Source organism: Tamandua tetradactyla, chromosome 5, assembly GCF_023851605.1.
Source record: "Tamandua tetradactyla isolate mTamTet1 chromosome 5, mTamTet1.pri, whole genome shotgun sequence".
NCBI lineage: Eukaryota > Metazoa > Chordata > Mammalia > Pilosa > Myrmecophagidae > Tamandua > Tamandua tetradactyla.
Genome location: NC_135331.1, coordinates 66,323,618 through 66,345,091, shown reverse-complemented (window position 1 = coordinate 66,345,091; position 21,474 = coordinate 66,323,618). Strand labels below are relative to the sequence as shown.

At 36.7% G+C, this 21,474-nt stretch overlaps 1 protein-coding gene across 13 annotated transcripts in view; it reads left to right on the top strand.

The window, feature by feature from the left end:
- MECOM (MDS1 and EVI1 complex locus) overlaps nt 1–21,474 on the top strand; it is a 573,761-nt gene that overhangs the window by 538,235 nt on the left and 14,052 nt on the right. For 10 of the 13 annotated variants that reach the window (XM_077160971.1, XM_077160970.1, XM_077160977.1 and 7 more), the window contains 6 exons: nt 1,624–2,980; nt 5,464–5,551; nt 10,352–10,378; nt 15,740–15,906; nt 17,015–17,092; nt 21,163–21,332. In XM_077160971.1, coding sequence (XP_077017086.1) covers nt 1,624–2,980; nt 5,464–5,551; nt 10,352–10,378; nt 15,740–15,906; nt 17,015–17,092; nt 21,163–21,332 — 1,887 coding nt within the window. The remainder of the gene's footprint in view (nt 1–1,623; nt 2,981–5,463; nt 5,552–10,351; nt 10,379–15,739; nt 15,907–17,014; nt 17,093–21,162; nt 21,333–21,474) is intronic. The other 3 variants (XM_077160972.1, XM_077160969.1, XM_077160981.1) reach the window with 2 other exon arrangements.

Below are 21,474 nucleotides of genomic sequence, written 5' to 3'. Positions count from 1 at the left end.
AATGCTTGTTGCAGCCCCTACAATGTCATGCTTGTTACAACTCCACAATTGAACACTCCTTTAATATTACCAAGCACGTTGATATATGTAGAAACACACGTTAACCTCTACCAGTAAAAGGAATAGGTATGCAGTTCTGTGGTACTCTCTTTTTGGAGGTGTGTGGAATAATCCAAGTTCTGGATAAATTTTGCTTGACCGAAGATTTATAAAATCTCCTTTGCATGTTTGTGTGTGTGTGTGTGTGTGTGTGTGTGTGTGTGTTTTGTTTTAATTGTCTTGACTTAGGAACAATCATTCTCCATCCCATGAAAGCAATAAGTGTTGCATTTTGTCTTCAATTTAATCTCTTAAAATAAATTTGTTTCAACAGTTATCAACAAGGCAGCTCATGCATTAAACAGGTACAGAACATCAAAGTAAGCTCACACTTTAGATGGATTCATCCTCACCATAGTAAAATAGAATGTGAGGTTTAGGAAACTGATACTATAATCCTCCTGGGCTGTGAACTGAATGCGAATCTTAGCTAGGAAAGAAGTTCATAAGGGTTATGGGGTTTGTTCTTAAAATATCCTTAGATATGTTCACACATGTATGAGAAGGAAAATATAGTTTATTAGCAGATTTCTTGGTGAAGAGAAATAGTTCACAGCCTCACCCACTGCTGTGTCCTTTCTGGAACAGAGCATTCAAAGTACTCTCCTCTGCTTACCATACTTGGCTGTAGCACATAGAAGTCAAGCCCTGAGATAATCGGTGAAGATATGACAACAAGTGGACATGTTTCCCAGGGACAGGGGTTTCATAAGTGCAGGAAGGTTAGCGCAGTCACTGGTGTGAGGGGAAGTCAGAGGACGTGATCATAGTTCATGGGAACCAGCAATGCAGGATGGGCTACATTCAATTTAGTTTCCTTTGCAGGCTTAAAATAGAGCCATTGTAAATTATGTCAGTCTTTCTCAAATCATGAAAATGATTGTTCACAATGTCTTAGAATACACAATGTGCATTGTTGTATGGCTTTGATGTGTGAATGATGAGAGCATATGATATAATACAAATTAAATAATAGTAAAGTTGTCACAGGCTTTTGCCCCCATGGGGAGAAGGAATAAAGGTGAAGTTTCTGGCTGAGGGCGAAGGCTGCCATGTTTTGTTCTGGTGCTTTCCACGTAGAATGACTTAAATGGTCTATGGTTTTTAAAGGGGCTCCTGTTTATGTTTCATGCTTCATACCTTTTAAGATGTTAAGATTTATTAGCATAGTAATTGGGTGGGGAATCATTGCATATTGGAATTTGATCTTTCCATAAATATTTAAATACACAAATATTATGCAGTAGGGATGACAACATATTTGTATATCTATAGATAGATAGATATAGATATAGCTATATAACTATGGAATCTTTGTGCTGCCACACGACATTTGTCAGGTTGGATGCCTTGCTTTGGAATCTAGTGAAATGGGGTTTTCTGTGTTTGGATCACCCAGACTGGTGCCTCCATCATCTCTTTCTGGCTTCTAATTGAAATTTTGGGTAAACCAATTGTGATACTTGCTCAATTCAGAAGCAATTGCCATAAAGCCTGAGATTCTTTTTTGTTGTTTGCACACAGGTGAGGTCTGCCATAAATCCTATACTCAGTTTTCAAACCTTTGTCGTCATAAGCGCATGCATGCTGATTGCAGAACCCAAATCAAGTGCAAAGACTGTGGACAAATGTTCAGCACTACGTCTTCCTTAAATAAACACAGGAGGTTTTGTGAGGGCAAGAACCATTTTGCGGCAGGTGGATTTTTTGGCCAAGGCATTTCACTTCCTGGAACCCCAGCTATGGATAAAACGTCCATGGTTAATATGAGTCATGCCAACCCGGGCCTTGCTGACTATTTTGGTGCCAATAGGCATCCTGCTGGTCTTACCTTTCCAACAGCTCCTGGATTTTCTTTTAGCTTCCCTGGTCTGTTTCCTTCCGGCTTGTACCACAGGCCTCCTTTGATACCTGCTAGTTCTCCTGTTAAAGGACTATCAAGTACTGAACAGACAAACAAAAGTCAAAGTCCCCTCATGACACATCCTCAGATACTGCCAGCTACACAGGATATTTTGAAGGCACTATCTAAACACCCACCTCTAGGGGACAATAAGCCAGTGGAGCTGCAGCCAGAGAGGTCCTCTGAAGAGAGGCCCCTTGAGAAAATCAGTGACCAGTCAGAGAGTAGTGACCTTGATGATGTCAGTACGCCAAGTGGCAGTGACCTGGAAACAACCTCGGGCTCTGATCTGGAAAGTGACATTGAAAGTGATAAAGAGAAATTTAAAGAAAATGGTAAAATGTTCAAAGACAAAGTAACCCCTCTTCAGAATCTGGCTTCAATAAATAATAAGAAAGAATACAGCAATCATTCCATTTTTTCACCATCTTTAGAGGAGCAAACTGCGGTGTCAGGAGCTGTGAATGATTCTATAAAGGCTATTGCTTCTATTGCTGAAAAATACTTTGGTTCAACAGGACTGGTGGGGCTGCAAGACAAAAAAGTTGGAGCTTTACCTTACCCTTCCATGTTTCCCCTCCCATTTTTTCCAGCATTCTCTCAATCAATGTACCCATTTCCTGATAGAGACTTGCGATCGTTACCTTTGAAAATGGAACCCCAGTCACCAAGTGAAGTAAAGAAACTGCAGAAGGGAAGCTCTGAGTCTCCCTTTGACCTCACCACTAAGCGAAAGGACGAGAAGTCCTTGACTGCAGTGCCCTCCAAGCCTCCACTGACACCCACCACAAGCCAAGACCAGCCCCTGGACCTAAGCATGGGCAGTAGGAGTAGAGCCAGTGGGACGAAGCTGGCCGAACCTCGCAAAAACCACGTGTTTGGGGAAAAGAAAGGAGGCAACGTGGAGCCAAGACCAGCAACAGACGGCTCCTTGCAGCATGCTAGACCCACTCCTTTCTTTATGGACCCTATTTACAGGTAAGTGTAGGCCAGAGACAGTGTGAACATACGGACACAGGGCAGGTTTTATGCTCTAAAGTTATGTTTTTTAATGAAGAACGGCATCATTATTTTAAAACAGGCAATTTGTTTGATCTAGTAAACCCATTTTTTTATTCAGAAGGTTGGTTAGTTAGATTTGGGCTTATTTTTAGATGTCTCTGAGGTTGGGGGCTTAAAAAATGTCCGCATTTTTTTTTTCCCTTGACAATAAATTTATTTTTAACCACTTTTTGTTTTTTTGGAGTGGAAAATATGGCAAAGTCATATTTAAAGCGAATTGTCAAGTGGCAGAAGAATGAGACTCCCAAAGGATTAATGCAAATTGGTGTGGGTATTTAAATGGGTCAGGTTATTTGAAATAGGAAGGGGCATATAATAGCAAGTCTACTCTGTTAACCGACCACACATCCCTAACAAGTACTAGTCATACTCTGTTTCTAAACAAATCTCTTAATGGCCCCAAGTAAATGAAATATTAACCACAAAAAATGTTTTGACTATAATATGAGAGGTCAGCTTAAAAATCATGACTCCACTTAAAGAGGGAATCTAACGTTCATTATCCGTTTTCCTTTGATGCATCTAAAATCTCTTTGGGCAAAATTTACATGTTGTACTAAAAAAAACCCTTAGGTAGTATTCTGTAACATTCACTTGGCCATTAAGAATGATCGAGTTCTTAAATAATAGTTTCCTTTAAGGAGTATAAATAACAACAATTGTGTTTTTTACATAGTTTAAGGATTACCAAGCATTGTCACTTTTATTTTCTCATTTGAGTCTTTTAATGTTATTAAGAACTAATGGAATATGTGAATGATTTTTTTATTGGACATATTTAAGATGGGAGTATTTGCATATTTTGACTGATCCTCTTTTATGAAGAGATGATTTTGTGTTATTTTTTTTAATCAGCAGTATTTATTGAGTTCCTATTACTTAACAAATACTGGAGCTGCAAATTTTTTTAGTTAAAATCTTCTACTACCTATCTACAATACATTAACAATGTAAAGCCTCCCCATTTATGACAAGAAGAATTTAAAAAGGACAATACAGAAGTACTTCACAGCTGTATTTGGGCATATTTTTTTCACCTGTGATGTCTTAATTGCTGTGACAGTTCCATTACTAGAGAAGGAGAAAGAAGGAAAAACTGATCTTCCATATTTTGTGTACAGACACATTTTCAGTAGGGCTGTATTTCCATCTCAGTGATATATCTCAGTCCTTTGTGAAGATAACTTTTCAAACTTTCTTTCTGAAACCTTCCCAATGGGAAAGGGCTTCCATTTCTTACACATACCTGTCACATGTCACCTCCCACATTTTTGCTCACGTTTTCTGGTCTGCATCTTCCCTTCAGTGTTTCAGTCTTATTTAAGGTCCTGGGCCTGTCATTTTACCAGTTTCTTGAAAGGCCAAATGCAAGTTTTGAAGTCAGACTTCAGTTGAAATCTCAGCTTTCCCACATCCTAGATTTTTTATTTTTTCGCCCATAAAATGGTTATAGAGTGGTGTGACAGTGGCTTAGTGGCAGAGTTCTCACCTGCCATGCCATGCCTGAGACCCGGGTTCAATTCCTGTGCCTGCCTATGTGAGAAAAAAAAAAGGATATAACATCTTCTACTTTAGTAAGTGAAATACTGCATGCAAAACACAGTGCATATAAAATTTCAAGAAATAGTAGCTGTTTATATTCATTTTGATTCTAGTTTTTAAATGCCCTTATTTAATAGTTTTCAAATATCTGGTGAAAGAAACTCCTTTAATTCACCTCATGGTGTCATTTTCCTATGCACTTAACCGAAAATAGAAATGACAGACATTTCGAAAGCAATAGAAAGGACATGCAGATAAGTTTTATGCATCTCTCCCTACTTCAAAAAAGGTTCCCATCCACTGCTTACCACCTCTCTGTGGATTTCCCTGCTTATCAGCAGCGGCATCCAAATGCAGAGCTCAGACCTCAGTTGTGGCTAGCAGTGTTTACATATGGTTGGAAACTCCTCTTTTATCATGAGAAAATATGGAAGAAATATAATGAATACTGGAGGAACACCTCCTTGGTAGAAAATGGCTTGATTTTTCAAAATGAGCCCCGTCCTCATGAGTTCCAGACACCAAGCATTCTTGCTTACATTTGAATGAGAAGAGTAAATAATTTGTGTGCAAAAGTTTCCAATTTAATGATCCCCTTATTTGTCATATTTTCTCCTTTTTATTACTAGCAATTCAAGAGGATTTTTCCATCATAAATATGCCCTTCTCTCTTTAAACATCCAGGAGTTTCATGTGTATCCTTTAAGAAATGAACAGACTTATTTATATTTTTATTAGTGTGTTTCCCAGAAACCTGCCATTTGCTTTATCATTAGCTGTTTTAAATGTCAGTGATTATGTAGTGATTGATACATGAGACTTATTCATCTCCAGCAAATCTATTTTTAACCTTCCAGAGTAGAGAAAAGAAAGCTAACTGATCCACTTGAAGCTTTAAAAGAGAAATACTTGAGACCTTCTCCTGGATTCTTGTTTCATCCTCAAGTAAGTATTTTGAATTTGAAACTTTGAGTTTGTAAACTAACTTGTTGATCCTGAAAAGCAGGTGCAATGAAATGAAAGAAATCTTGAGACCACTAGGATTTCCTATGACGCTGATATGGAACAACACAGGAAATTCTAGAATTAAAACCCAAGCTTTTAAAAGAAAAAAGTAATTCATATGTGAATTTTGGCATGGTTTGGGTGTTAAATTGTTGGCTGGTAACTGCTTATTGAGCCATAATGCAGTTTGGATTAGCAAAATTCAGTTAAGTAAATGAATATTGGAGTTATCTTTTATGTTTAAAGGTTACTGATAATAAGAAACAGAGCATACTGTGACTCGTCCCAAACTCTTGAAGGTGGTGTTTCTTTAGTGCTTAGATAAAAACAGGAAATGAGTCTACCTGACAAGTTGTTACCATAGAGGGTGAAGGAATTTATCTAGAGACCACTGGACATTCCAGTAAAGTTCTGTAATTGCACAAGAATTCACCACTTTGCACAGAGCTATTTGCTGAATGAAGCTGTGTTGATTTAGTGAAATATATTTATTTTCTGATTGCAAGGCAAATACAAAGCATTATTATCTAATTGGTTCATCTCTATGTTTCTTTTTTTTTTCTTTGTATGCTGTATGGTGGGGTCACATTTCATTATTTTTCCATGTGAGTATCCCATTATTGTAACACCGTTTGTTGATTTTTTTGTTTGTTTGTTTTTTGGAGATGTGCAAGGACCAGGAATCGAACCCAGGTCTCCCACATGACAGTCGAGAATTCTGCCACTGAGCTACCCTTGCATCTGCATCTCTGTTTCTTAAACATTTGGTCAATTGTTTTTTAAACTGGCTTACAGATCCATCAACATGTAGAAAATTGTATTGAAAGAGCAAATGTGAAAACATCTTGAATATATTTTTAAATATATATATACATTTTGTTTAAAGGTTATGTGTTCTGATATTTGTAGATAGTAAGCAAGAGTTCCATGAAAATTCTTGAGAAGTTTAATTTGTTTTACTGCAATATATTCAAACTAAAAATGCTGCTCTCCTGATACAATTGGTGAATTTTTGTGCAACTGTCTTGTAGACAGTTATGAAGTAATTAAAAAGTGTATCATCTTGAGATATGATTCCCTTTTTTCCCCTCTCTTTCTTTACTTTCTTAAGTACTTTCTGGAGTTTCTGAACAACAGCACATGAGAGCTGAAACACCATCTTCTGAGTTAGAGGTTCTATCGTTGCTCAAAAATTCTCACTTTATTGAAATCTTATGGCTACTTTAAACTGAGAAAATATATGTTTTAGTACTGAAGGTTTCAAAAATGTTCCAGGTAGTATTAATTTTATATCCGAAGGCTGAGGAATGCTGCCATTTACATAATTATGTTATGGAAAAGAAGCAAGTTCTAAAATGGTCAGTGTTTATCAGGTACTCATATTTTATATTTATGCAGATTCTAAATTGGTCTTCTAGTTTTCATGGACTAATAAACCTGAACATAATATACATTCTATATCAGGTATTGCATGAAGAAATATACATCTCTTTGAAACCTACCTTCTTAATTTAAAATACTTATAATGATGTAAGATTTCTCTAATTACAATAATCTGATTTCATTTTTTAATTAATCTTAAAAGTCTAGTGATTACTTCAAAATTAAGGTCTATGGGTTCATGGTATAGTGGGAAAAAAGTAGGATGGGATTCAGTGACTTTAAGTAACTCAGTTCTACCTGGCTATTAGTTTCCTTCCTTGCAAAATAGGGGAATTGGTGTAGGGTGCCTAGCCACTCTGATATTGAGAGATTTCTGCTAAGCAAGGTAAATTTACTGGTGCATCAGTTGGGTAATTTTGTTTACCAAAACAGCTGTATGTGCACGCAGTTGTTAAAAATATAGCATATGCACATTTTTCCCATGAAATACTATGAGAGAAAATATGCTCTACTTTAATCTTCCCAAAGTTAATGGAGGGATCACAAAAGCTGAGGCCCATGCCCAGTGCCTGGAATACCGCAGTTGTCCCCTCAGCTCTTTGCCTGTTTGTCTTCTGGAGCCTAGTGGCAGAGTGCATTTTCTTCCCACCCTGACTGCTGGTTCTGGTGGCCAGGACTGCCCATTGCTGCCTGTTTCTATTAGAACAGGACCCCAAAGTCCTGTTTGATTTAAAAATCAAAATATTTAAAACCTGGTGTGGCATAGATATGGTCCGGCCCCCTGGACTGCTGCCATTCCAGAAGAGGGCTGTGGCAGCCCTTGTTCCACCACCTGATAGTGCTTTCCTTGCTGCCTGGTGGGACCCCTGATGGGTCTTTAGAGGCAGGGGGTGAGCCAGGGCAGAGGCTGTTTCCTACTACTACAGAATATTCTATTATTTTCATAACCGTCATGTCTACTCTCGAGTGTAATTGCTGAATGTCACTGGGATACTGGCACGGTGAAGACTGCTGCCTGGGAGAAGTTTAGGTCGTCCTGCATTTTTATCAAGCTTCAGACCAAACAGTCTTTTCTCTCAGAAATTCACCTCAAATATTGAGCAGTTACAATAGAATTTGTTTTTGTTTTTTCTTTCTGAAGGTCTAACAATTCCATTCTAGTTTTAAGTTACACTTGAAACAAACAGAAAAGGAAAAAATGAAGGCCAGGAGTTAGGGCCAGAAATACTTATTAGCAGAAGTACTTAGGTTTTGAACAAGAGTGTTACTCTCTCAGAGCCGTAGTTTGTCAGTCCATATAACGGGGGTGGGGGTGGGGGGGTGTCAGCCCTTCTAGCCTTCCAGGGTAGCGGTGAGGATTAGTGTTTGTGTTTACCATTGTGCTGGCCATGTGGTAGGACCTAAATGAGGAAAAGCTATTATTATTATTGGATGCAGAAGCTTTACATTTTGAATATAAAGGAATGCCAGGAAGCTACCCCTGCCCCAGCCAATTTCCTTTGGCAGGGCTCTCCTGGGTGTCTGGAGTACTTGCAGAGATGCTTGCTGTGTCCCTGGCACAGCCTCCCTAGGCAGCGGTGACGGTAGCATAGAACAGGAAGCCAGAACAGGATTTGCCATTGCTCCCAGGGCCTGCTATGATTTAATAACTGAATAAGAGCTTAGATAGGATCATTCGTTGTTTCACTTTCTGTTTCAAGTTTATTGGAACAAATCACATGATCCCTCTGAGCGTCTGTATCCTCATCTTCAAAAAATCAGAATGTTTGCCCTATCTCTTTCTCAGGGTTAGCATCATCAGAAAATGGAGATCATATATTCTCATTGCTTTAGGGGCAAATATAAATAGATATGTAAATAAATGGATATTGGTGGTTGTAATCTCTGGGTAAGTATGATTTTACATTTTTAGAAGATGTTTGTATTCTATCCAGCACATCCCATCTAGTCTATGATCTTAGCTAATGGTAGATGGACACCTCAGTAAATGGTTTGCAGTTTTATTGAAGGATTATTAGGCCATCTTATTGCTTTTTGGAATGCTAATACATATGTATATTCAATTCTTCTCAAGATATTTAAAAGATACAGAAACACATACACCCAAAGTAAAAGATAAATGCTGGTGTTTTAATCCTTTTCAGGACCTAAACTCCTTTCTTAGTTCAGCTCTTGAGGAAGTATCTTCGTCTTAGTAGGGCCACTAGAGGACAAATTTAGCCTTCTGTTGTCATTCTATAAATAAGTTAGCTTACTATAAGACAGAAATACGCACTGTAGAAGTTGTCCCTGGATATGTGGTTTAAAATGATCTGTGGTACCTTAGAACCACAAGATTATACCTTTGAAAAGAAGATGAGGACCACATATAGGTAAGATGGAGTGATTACTGTGTGATCTCCAGAATGTCCATTTTACTGATTTCTATCTTGGATACTTTGCATTCACATGGATAGCTTATTTGAACTACTATAGAAATCATTTGGCAATTACACTTATCGTAAAACTGGTTATTATTCCTTAGTTTGATTTTCCTATAATTTTAGTACTATGTTTGTTCATTTATATATTGTATTTCTAAATGCCTGGCTTTGTGTACATCTGCAACAAAGACTCTTTTACTTATGTTTCTGTCTCTTATTCATTCATTTCTTTTTTCTTGCAAAGTGTCTGCCATTCCTGTTACTGTGTTCCAAGGGACTGAGAATAAGTGACAGTCTTTTCCCAAGTTATCACTTATCTGCTGATGTGAAGATCACTTAAATCTTTTGTCCTTCATCTTCTGTTGTACATTCAACATGTTTCTTGTTGTTAGATTTATTCTGTGATACACATTTCATTCTTTAAAAACTATGCACCTTCCTTATTAAAGATTCCCAGACTTCTAAGAGCAAGATACAGCTCCTTTAACCGAACAAGATGTTGGGTTAACTAATAATGTTAGTAATATTATAAAAATGCAAAAGACCAGGTTTTGTGAAAAATTAAAGGAAATTATCATTTTGATATTGAAGTAAAATTGAGGAATATTGCTTTGCAGCAAGTAATAAATAAAAAGGAAGCATCACGTGGATAATTAAGATTTGGTGGCAGGTAGCATTTAAGTAACTTTCTTGGAGAAAAAGAATATTCTGGTTTATAACCTTGATTCTAAAAGTTAATTTAGGTATATAGAGGAAACTCACCAGTGTTATAAAAATATTTAACTTTCACTTCTAAAGCTTTTACTCAAGGTACAGTTACATGATAAACAAAATTTACTACGTTTGTATAAATGCTAATTTCTCAAAGGATAGATTGCAATAAAGATACCGGCATAGAAGTAATTTTTTGTTTTTGTTTCAATTTTGCTCCCAGTTCCAACTGCCTGATCAGAGAACTTGGGTAAGTTTCCTACTTACATTTTTGACTAAAATAATGTAGCATTAAAAAGAAAACAACTTATACTCTACAATGCTGTACCAACATAAGGAATTCTGAGCCCTCCTCCACTGAATGTTATGACTTGAGCAGATAGTTTTCCAGCCTTGTTAAGCTGCATAATACTTTCATTTATAATTGGGCATTTAGTGTGCTACATATTGTTTACAGAAAGGAGTGTATTCTATAAATCTGACCCATTCCACATAATTATATCTTGATGTGGAACCCTTTCTGGGCACCTGGGAGCATGTTGTGAAAAGAGGCTTCGACATGGGTCACTAAGTGGAAACAGTCATTATTTGGGGGAGCCTGTATCAGCATGTTAAAGATGCTTTTGATAAAGCCTTCTAAAGGATAAAACCTGAATATATGTAGGCACAAACTGACATTGGAATTCATATCCATATATCCCAGGGCAGAAATTGGTTCTGGCTATTTGGAAAAGTAAGACTAAATGTTTAAAAATCCATAGCTAACTAGTGAATGGATCTTTTAACATCAGGTCCCACTTCCTCCACTTTCAGTTACTATTTCCAGATACAGCTAGTTGTCAGTTAATGATACTAGGGGACAGCTTTTAATTTTTATTGGAGAAGACATGCAGGAAACAAAGAATACTGTTTATTTAGTTTTCACCCCCAAACAAACCTTGGGTCAGTGGGAATAAAATATGTCACAGAATTGCTTTTAAGTGTTATGTGCTTTTACTTCTCTCCATAGTCTTCTTCATTCAAAACCCTGCTAATTTCTGAGGAATGAACAGAATTTGGGATGTAGTTCAGCTGTTTTTCTAAAGCTATAATATTAGTTACGTAAAAATTATTTTCAGATGGAGCACTTTAAGGACTTACCTACGTCCTTTGTCTGATATTAGCCTTTCTCTTCCAGAAATTCCTCCATTTTACCTCTTCTGTGGAATATGTGATGAATTGTGATTTTTCTCTTCTGATAGACTTTGGAGGATAAATTCATTTATTTCTAAAGTGTTTCAGGAGTGAGAAATTGAGAAAAAGAGAGAGACAAACAGATACTACGTTAGGCAAAGTTGTGCAGTAAATGGGATTGTTCTTTGATTTTTCTGCCCTACATTTCTTGTTTTCTCTTGAACTTCATGCCTTGTGGTCCTCATTCTTTCTAAGGTGCATATTACTTGGCGGTAGCTAATGTTGATAGCTGCTTGAAGCTTATGATGTTATCCCTCTTACCTAAATGTCCTCTCCTACCTACCAGCTTACTAGGCCAATTCAGGTTTTGCATTAGATGCCCTTTCCTTATAATGCAGCAGCCTGGCACCTGCCATTGCGATGAATTATACACATGCCCGTTCTGCTAAATCACAGATTTTTTCAGAGCTGTAATTTATATTTGTATTGTGACCTATAGATATTCATGGGAAGTAATAAAGATATATGCTTATAATTTGGGGGGCTAAATGTGATGCATGAATGAGATAACTGTAAAAAAAATATTTACTTCTCCTCTAAATGACCATGATTTTGAGCTTTCTCAAGATTACCAAGTGAATAAATATAGAAAAGTAGCAAATCTACAAACTTTCCCATCTTAGGTTATTTATGAAAAGTTAGTTTTTTTAATGATAAATGGATGTGTAATCTAATTGGTCAAACATTAGGTTTCATAATTCATGGTGCCATTGGACATATCATTTCATATAATCAGGTTGTCACTCTAATAGTTTTAATGAGAAACTTCTTTATGTCATCAATTATTGACTGCCAGATAATAAATGTTAAGCTGAATGCTTAGGACACAGTTGATTATATCTTGCCTGCTGAAATGTTTTAAAAATACTTTATTTGCCTAGAAAGATAGCTATGTTTTTTGGTAGGAGCTAGGGAGTTGTGTCTAAATATTCGTTTACGTCAGTATAAAGTTAATAGCCTCTTGGGGACCGCAAGGGGGTTGAAATGACTTCCTCTTCCAGACATCTGGCTGCAGATACTATCGACAACTATTATGTATAAATAAAAATTACTATTCCATAGAAAAAAGCCTGACATTTACTGATCTGAGATTAGCCTATGACATTGATGGGTCACATGGCAATACATTTCTAAAATGTATGAACTAACTTTTTCCCCTTTTTTTCCCATTCTCAGCAAATTTCTTATCCACAGTAGTATACAAGGCCTCTTCATTGGGTTTTTAGTAACAGAAAAAACGTATAGCTAGGTTCCATTCTGTTTATCCCAATTTATCTTGATTTGAAAATATCAAGTCAAATTTTAAAATGAATGTCAAAACCTACTACTTCTCCTGTAAAAAATATGTTACCTCTGGAGGAGCAGCATGTGATTCAGCCCAGACTGCAAAGCAACTGGAGCTTTTGACAGCCACAGCTCATCTTAAACCAAGGCCTTAATCTAAACTAGAGACTTATGGCTGATGATGGTTCCAGTGTTGTTAAGCTTCCCCAACTGGCAGATGTCTAAGTCGCTTCTATCTGCCCTACTGGAAGAAACTTACTCTTTCCAGCTGAGGCAAAGTGCTAGGAGAGCAGATCTTATGAAGATGAAAGGAAGGATTTAATGATAACTTTTATGTTGTTTCAGTGGTTTCTAACTGGGCAGAAAGTGTATGGTGTGTGTGTAGAAGGTTGTGTTAATAACTACCTTCAGCTCACTTCCCACCTACCTTTTCCCCACCCCAATGTAATTCTCTTTTCATTTGACACCAGAAGCCAAAGAGAGGGGTGGCTTACAGGAGAGGCACTTGAGTAACCCTTATGCTTTTTCCTATTATCTTTAAAGACATCGTTATGTAGTCATCAAGCCCCTAATATATTTTCTCATTTCTTGATGGTTTCCCCAAATCGAAACAGTTTGAGGTAAAGTAATCACAGTGATCTTTCTTCAAAAGGAGCTATTAGCAGCTACTAAAGCAAGACACATTTCTCCACAGCCAATTGCTCTTAAATAACTTGAAGGACTTATAGTTTATATTGCTCAAGATGAAAGTCGAGAATAACAGTAGTCATGAGTAAGCTCTTTTCTATGTAAAAGGAAAAGTGTTTCTCTACAATGTATTACCACAGGAATCTGAGTGTGTCAGCAGGGCGGACGCTCAGATGATTTAAAACCACTAGATAATGAAGCTGTACTCAAATATTAAATGTACATAAATAAAACATTTATAATCATCACCCATGCACTTACTATCCTTCCCAATAAATATATGCGATCATGACCCTTACCCTTGCTTGTTACTGCTAATCAGCTTGAAGGCCAGAGTTCATTTTTCACTCAAACAATTTATTCCATGGTGGGTCGAATAGTAAAATGATTTTCTGCAAGGAACAATTAGAGGAATAACTGCAAATAAAATAGTATCATAAAATATTTCTGGATTGACTTTTAATAAATAAAAACCAAAGTAATATGAAAATGCTAATGCTCTAGCTAGAGGGGGATAATGACTCTATTCTATGGAGACAGAATTTCCTCCAACCTCTCTGAGCAGCCGCATCATTCCATATCTCTGCCCTGTGATCAGTAGATGTCAAAATCCTTCATAGTGACAAATGTGCTGTCCACTTGCATCTGTGGAGAATGTTTTAGCAGCTGAGTGATTATGAATCAAACCCCTGAGCTTACAGCCCCTGCTGCCTCCCAATGCGTTCACATTTGTCGTCTGACAAGTAAATGTATCTTGACTTTCCTCTGAGATTTTTTTGCAACGTGTTTGATGAAAGACATTTGGCAAATTGGCAGTGGTACCCTGTACGTTGCAATTTGTTGCCAGCATTAGGAGTCCGGGGCATGAAATGAGAGGGCAGGCTCCAGGCTAAAGGGAGAAGAAAGCGAGCTAAGTAGAACATGAATAGTCATTTGAAGAATCAGGCATACAATATTCCCATTGTAAGCAGAGAGTCATGTTTGGGACCCTCTAAAATTTTACTCTATTTTAAGAAGCTGATGGCATTCTGTCCACCTGTATGTACGCAGAATACATTTTTTGTTAATTGTTCTTTTAACTAGAAAATGTTGCCTTTTATTTTTTGTGTGGAGCACTGTATATTAGACTTCCATCTTTGTCCTGCTGTCTCAGTGCGAGTCAGCCTGTCGGGTTGACCAGTTGCTGGAATTTGGAATTGTTATCATCTCACTCCTTGCATGGAGTCTTCTAGTCTACCATCCTGGATCACTGAGAAACATACTGAGTGTCTGCAGAGTGCAAACACACACTTAACAGTTGTTTGACGTCTCCAGTGGCATAGTTCCCTCAAAACCAAATATATAATGGATGCATTAATTTAACAAGATAGCCTGAAGTTCACTTCTTCTTAAAAATTCAGTAGTAAGCAACTTCTGAATAAAATGCGAGCACTGAGGAAACCTACCATTTGGGGAGTATCAAAGAAAAGGGGAGAGTCACTTTGTAACTGAACATTGAGGACCAAAACTAATTTCCAAAGTCAATACCACTCTGTTATTGTTGCTCTTTCAAATACGTGTGTCGGGAGGATGAAACTTAAAGATTGTAAACAAAATAAATTATGCTGTTAGAGGGGAAGAATCAGGCAGGATTTTCTTTAAGAATTTTTCTCTAAGAGTATGGTTACACTAACTTCTTTTCTTGTAATGCACATGTTAAGTTATATTGCATGAAGCTATATAGTTTATTAGGAATGGCTATTTCAACTCAGTCTTTGTCTAGAACAAATTAATAATTCATCAAAATTCTTTAAATGCCCATTTAAAAAGCTAGTAACTCCTGATCTTGTTATAGTTTTAGGCAATATACCTCTTGTACATTTTAATTTTTTTCTTTCTGGATAACACACATTTGGCATAAGCTGTAACTTTGGAACATTTAATTAAGATTCTTTCATGCCATGTGTTCTTTTCGTGGGATTCCATGGCTCCTGTGATTTTCATCAGCTAGGTGAGGCATAGTTGACCTTTCTCTATATTTCCCAGTTTACCATTGCTGTCCATAACTGAGTAATAATACTCTCACTTAAGTTAAGAAAAATTTAATTTGGGGGGTTTCCATTAGCTCTCCTGTGTATTTCATTGCTCAGTTGTATATCAGATTGTTATAAAATAGTCTAACTGAGGTCTTAGGAAAAAAGTTTATCCAGCATTTTATAGATTTTCTAGTACTGTTGCTGTTTTCAAAATCAGTCCTTTCTCTAGCAGTTTATTTAATATTGGGCCACCACCTCCTCCTTCTGTAATCCATTGCATTCAGCAGATTTGATGCTTTCCTTTAAGTGACATTCTTGGTTTGTCAGAGATTATCACAGAAAAAAAAAAAAAGATATGAGCCCCTTCATGGTCTTGTCCTTTTGCCTTGCAGATGTCAGCTATTGAAAACATGGCGGAGAAGCTAGAGAGCTTCAGTGCCCTGAAACCTGAGGCCAGTGAGCTGCTGCAGTCCGTCCCCTCCATGTTCAACTTCAGGGCGCCCCCCAGCACCCTGCCAGACAACCTCCTGAGGAAGGGGAAGGAGCGCTACACCTGCAGGTGACTGCCAAGTTCATCCCGGCTGCCTTTCCCAAAGTCCTTCTCTGATTTCAAAAGGCTCTGCTGTTTGTTTTGGAAATTATTCTTGATTAGATGATTAATAGCAACCATGATAGATCGCAGGCACTTCAAAGTACTCTTTATTTAATGAAATATAAAAATAGTGGTTTTAAAAAATTATTATTAAATGAGGAATTTTACACAGGCCATTTGGTTTTGATGAATGATACTGGAAACAGTCCAAATACTATCTACTTGTCTCAGTTCCTCATCACTTTGATATTTATGAATTTTCTTCACAGTTAATTATTTTTGCCTAAGGATATAATACTACTGTCCTCATGCATACATTTATTCATAGCTAGGGCATGGAATAAGGGCAATAAATGAAGGACAACTAAGGTTGACAGGTAAAAAAAAGCTAGTTAATAAATACCTTGTTTCTCTGTAATAGTATGGGAGAACTTGTTTTATCTTTTGGATTTTTGGTTTTGTTTTTGTCTTATTTTTTACAAATTGTGCTTATACTTTCTGAATTATCTTCAGAATTTGTGGCATCTGACACAGACGTATCAATTTATCTGCTCTTTGGAAAGCATGTCACTTTTGTTCCAGAAAAAGCTTTCATGGGAACATACCTTGATGGATGAGGTCTCAGAATCTTGTCTGATCTGATACCACTCAATGTACAAAGAGTTGTCACTGGGCTGACATGTAAAATGAGTTGAAACATTTGAAATCTGTTTACATCAACCCAGAATCACAAACTCTGTCATTTTTTTTCATCCTCTTTCTGTTTCAGTTTTTGTGAAAAGTACAGATACCAAGTTAATAAAAGAGGAGGGTGGGGGTCATCAAAACTAAAGTCTGTTTTCATAAATTGCTTGCTTATGCACGAGCAAATTCAACCAAATTTCATAAGACAGTCTTTGTTTGTAGAGTTATTTATATCAAGAGAATGGCTTTGTTGCACATTTTAAATACCAAAGACATGTGAGTTCCATACAGTATTAATTAAACCAGGAAAATGCATCTGGCTCCTTATGCAGCTTGAGTGAAATAAAGTCAACTTTGCTGACTTTCCCTTATAAACATCTTTTCATAACAGATATTGTGGCAAGATTTTTCCGAGATCTGCAAACCTAACACGGCACTTGAGAACTCACACAGGAGAGCAACCTTACAGGTTTGAAAATGTTTCTTGGCTAAATTATCTTGATAAATATTGTGATAGTTAAAGTGGACTTGTGGAAATAATTTTAAAGGAGGCTAGTCTTGTGCGTTGTTTGAAAGTATGTTCAATTTGAAATCAAGGAAGAATTAACTAATGGCTTGGATAAAAATGAGAAGATTCCTAGTTTCTTTAACAGTGCTTCCTACTCCTTATTCAGGCGTCCTAATATCAGCTTAAAAGTTCTATTCAAATAAATAGCTTACTAATATGTCACTGGGTGCCCTGGGTGTTATCGCAGGGAATGATGGAGTCCAAATTACCTGGATTTGAAATCCAGAACGGCCATTGTTTTGCTGGTTTGGGGCAAGTTAATTAACCTGAGGCTCGGCTGCCCTGCCTATAAAGACCAACTTGCTAACATCTCTCCTATTAGGTGATTATTTAAAAACTTTGAAAAATGATGCTGCTGGCAGAGCACCTGGCACTTGGTGCATAAGTATTCGACAAATATTAACTAATTTAATTATTATTAATATATTTATTTTAGCAAGATGGTGGAACTTGAGGCTTAGTATTAAATCGTGTCTCTATGACCTTCTAGCATTGTGACGGTGGGCACATTTTCAGCCTCTCTGAGCGGAACTATTTCTTTATCTGCACAAAGTGAATAGATACAGACCCTTCCTCCCAGAGGTATTATGACGTTCATTTTCATTCCTACGAGGCCCTTAGCACTGTGTCTAGTGCAGAGGAAGTGGTGCAGAAATGTTAGCCATTTAACAAATTATTTTATCGTTTTGATGCTCTCTTTTCAATAATTATGCTATTTTAATTGACAATCATTATATCTCCGCTAGGAGTTAATGACCCGTATTTAGCTTTGTTTTCCTAGGACAGTTAAGCCAATGTCCACAGGTCCCAATAGCAGGTTTAAGGAACAACCTGGGGGCCAAGAAAAACATGTGAAGCTAGAGGTAGAACAAATATAGTATGTTATAGGAAGAGGGACAATTCCATGAATAATTTCCTAAAGTACCTCTTGGTTCACTCTATTAAATTCAACTTAACCATATATGTATGGGACATACCTGATTTTTATGTCTATATTATTGTTGACTAATGAGTGAAAATAGCCAACATTCCCTCTTCCAGTTTAAAAATATAATCTACAATACCTTGCAGACAGTGTAAGGTACTATGTTTCTTGAGCTCAGGAATGTTATTTATCTTAAATGTTATAATTTTGTTCTGCATTGATAGTTTTATGCATTGTATAGGTATAAAATTAGTTTTGTCTGAATGCTTACTTTTTTGCTAAAATAAACCAATTATATATCAGGTTCTAAGGTGTTTTTACTTGAAGAATAAGAAAACGGGCAGACCAATGTCCAGGTGATTAAAAATAATGGAAAAATTTTAGGAGAAAACTGGAGGGACCTAAATTCAGAAAATAATAGAATATTTTCTCAAACTCTTTGCTTCCCTATGTGATTTATAAGTCATTCATCATTGATGATAGCTCTACTTTTTATGTTATAAAATGCATTTGATATAATAGGTCTCAGACAGAGATGCACTAGTGGGAAGTGCTAGGTGATTTTCCTTCTAGAGAAAATTTAGTTTCCCAAGAATTCTGCTGCAGTGGTTTACCCCCTAAGGAGGAGAGACTTGCCTGCGCAGTCCATGGCAAAGGGTCCTGGTAGGCAACTATGATGTCATGTTCATTTTACTCTTTCTTTGTATCTGAATTCAATGGTTTTATTGTCCCCTATAAATGGTGCTATTATTGTACATGTATTTTTAAAAAAACAAGCCAGAATTTTGCTGTAGCAGTAGATCTTAAACAATAATTTGCCCAGCCCCTCTATTGTACAAATGAAAAACTCAGATCTAGAGATGCTAATTGCCTTCTCTGGGATCTGGTACTAATATTTCCAGAACCAAAACCCAGGTTTTAACTCTACTCTCAATCCCCTTCGAGATGTTTGTCTTATACCATGATCTCAAAGTCTCCATCGGCCTCTGTGACTACATCTAGCATCTAGGAAAGCTTAACTATATTGCTTGTGATTATATGTTCGTTTTTAAATTTCCCAGAACCTGGACTCTGATTTGAGATGCCTCTTAATCACCTGCTAATTTATTTGGAATGGAATGGAATGGTTTCTTATTTAGGGCACTCAATTTTTTTTGGCCAGAGCATTAGCAGAGGGAAGATACAAAGCTGCTGGTCATTTCTTAGAACTTACTTATTGGCCAATATGATTTATAGTAGAGAAGATGATGTTTACTAGATTTAGAACAGCCCTTTTGCTTAGAAGCAGAAAGTTGGAAACATGTGAAAGAAAAAATTGCTTGTCTTCGTTATTTGTATAGAAAATGTTTTTGAGTAAAAATTGTTCTAAAGTGTTGGATCAGCATATGTTTGTGTGAACATTTTTCTAAGGTGATTGTTGGGAGTATAAGTTTCCTTGATGAGCATTTCCTGCATTGGTCTGCTTTGTATAATCTGACATATTCATTGTACCCTGGTACTCACTGTGTTGGGCCTTAGGAGTCTACAAAGTTCTTGTAGAGAAGGCTCTGATTCAGAGTATTTTCTTTTTTTTTTTTTTGAAAAGCAGAGGTTACGATATTTTGACCATGTGGGGTTTGACACATGTCACACAATTTAATGAATATTATAAGTGGGATAAGTTAAAGAACATTGTTTTGCCAAAAGTTTTTTTTTATTTGTTTTGATGGAGTTATTAAATCAATCCTTGAATTGGTTTATTGATACTCTGCCAAAATACTTAGCCTGACAGCTTTATTTGTCCCACTGAACTGATTGGACTCCCGGCGTCACAAAGAGACAGCCATGTGCTCCCAAGTGGCGTGAGCAGAGCGGGTGGTTTCTGATCTAGAGCACTCGAACCACGTCCGTTCTCTGCATCTGCGTTCCGAGGTGGGAGGGGAAGGGTGCGCTCACCCATGGAAGAGGAATTTAAGAATTCTCTGGTCACTAATTTAGAAATTTTCACTTGAAAGTCATTTGGAGAGAGTCAATCTGTTCTTCTAGGCAGCACAAAAAAAAACCCCACATGCACAAATGATGCCATCTTGATCTTAAAAATGCCAGAGGAGGGTACCCCATCAATTGCAAGAAATGCTTTTCTTCCTCACCCATGAGAGCTGAGGAGGAGGATCTTACTTATTTTATGAATGAAGGAGAACTTTGAAGTCATTAATGTTTTTTTATCACATGGCAGCCAGAAACAATTAGCCAATTGAATGTTAAATGCCTTCTTGTAAAACTGACCTGGTTCAGAACTGTTAGAGACTCTAAGAAAAATAGAAATGGAAATTTGGGGGGGAAATAGGAAGAGAAAAGGTTAATGAAGACCTTTGTTTTTATTCCAAAAGGAAAATTTGGTGGCACTCTTCACTTGCTTCTGTAGAAGTTTAAAGACTAACACAATGAAGGCTTTGTAGACCCTTACTCATGATAGATTATGAAAATCAGTGTCTTTGTGTTAGAATAAACTATTCACATTTCCTCAGTTTTAAAAGTTTGAAGTATTTATTGCCATTTTGGGGAAGTTAATGGAATTTCTTTTAAAGTTAGCAATCTAGAAAATGGATTTATTAAGTAATGATTTAATCAGACTCTGCGATTTGACTTTAAAAGATTTTTTTTTTACCTTATTTGAAGAATATGTGAGTTTGTTTCCTGTTTATTCACAAAGTATTTAATTGTATTGTACTGAGCAGAAGATAAAATAATACCATTGCTTCTTAATGTCCTTAATTTTATGTGAAGTTTATTTAAAATATCAGAGTTAATTACCCTATCAAATTCTGGAGCTATCAAATCATGTCATTGTCTTCATAAAAATCATGGTTTTTTCTGTCTTCATAAAAATCATGAAAACCTTTAAAGCAATCAAAGCCTCCTGAAACTAATCTGACAGTGTGTATAGTATTTTGCCTTTCTTCTACTATGTTATTTTGTGGATGATAAATTTCAATATCTGATTTACTAATCTTGAGAAAGATGTCTTGATTGGCTTGAAAATATTTTCTCTATATTTATTTTTCAGATGCAAATACTGTGACAGATCCTTTAGCATATCTTCTAACTTGCAGCGGCATGTTCGGAACATCCACAATAAGGAGAAGCCGTTTAAGTGTCACCTGTGTGACAGGTGTTTTGGCCAGCAAACCAACCTAGACAGACACCTAAAAAAGCATGAGAATGGGAACATGTCTGGTAGGTACATGTATTACCAGGAGGCAATGATATGCTTTTCTTATTTTAAAAGGTATATGCAATCTTTTGTCTCTCCTTCCAACTTTGACATCTGAATCAGATACTACTGTGAAAATTTGCCACCAGGTCTCTTTTGAAATTT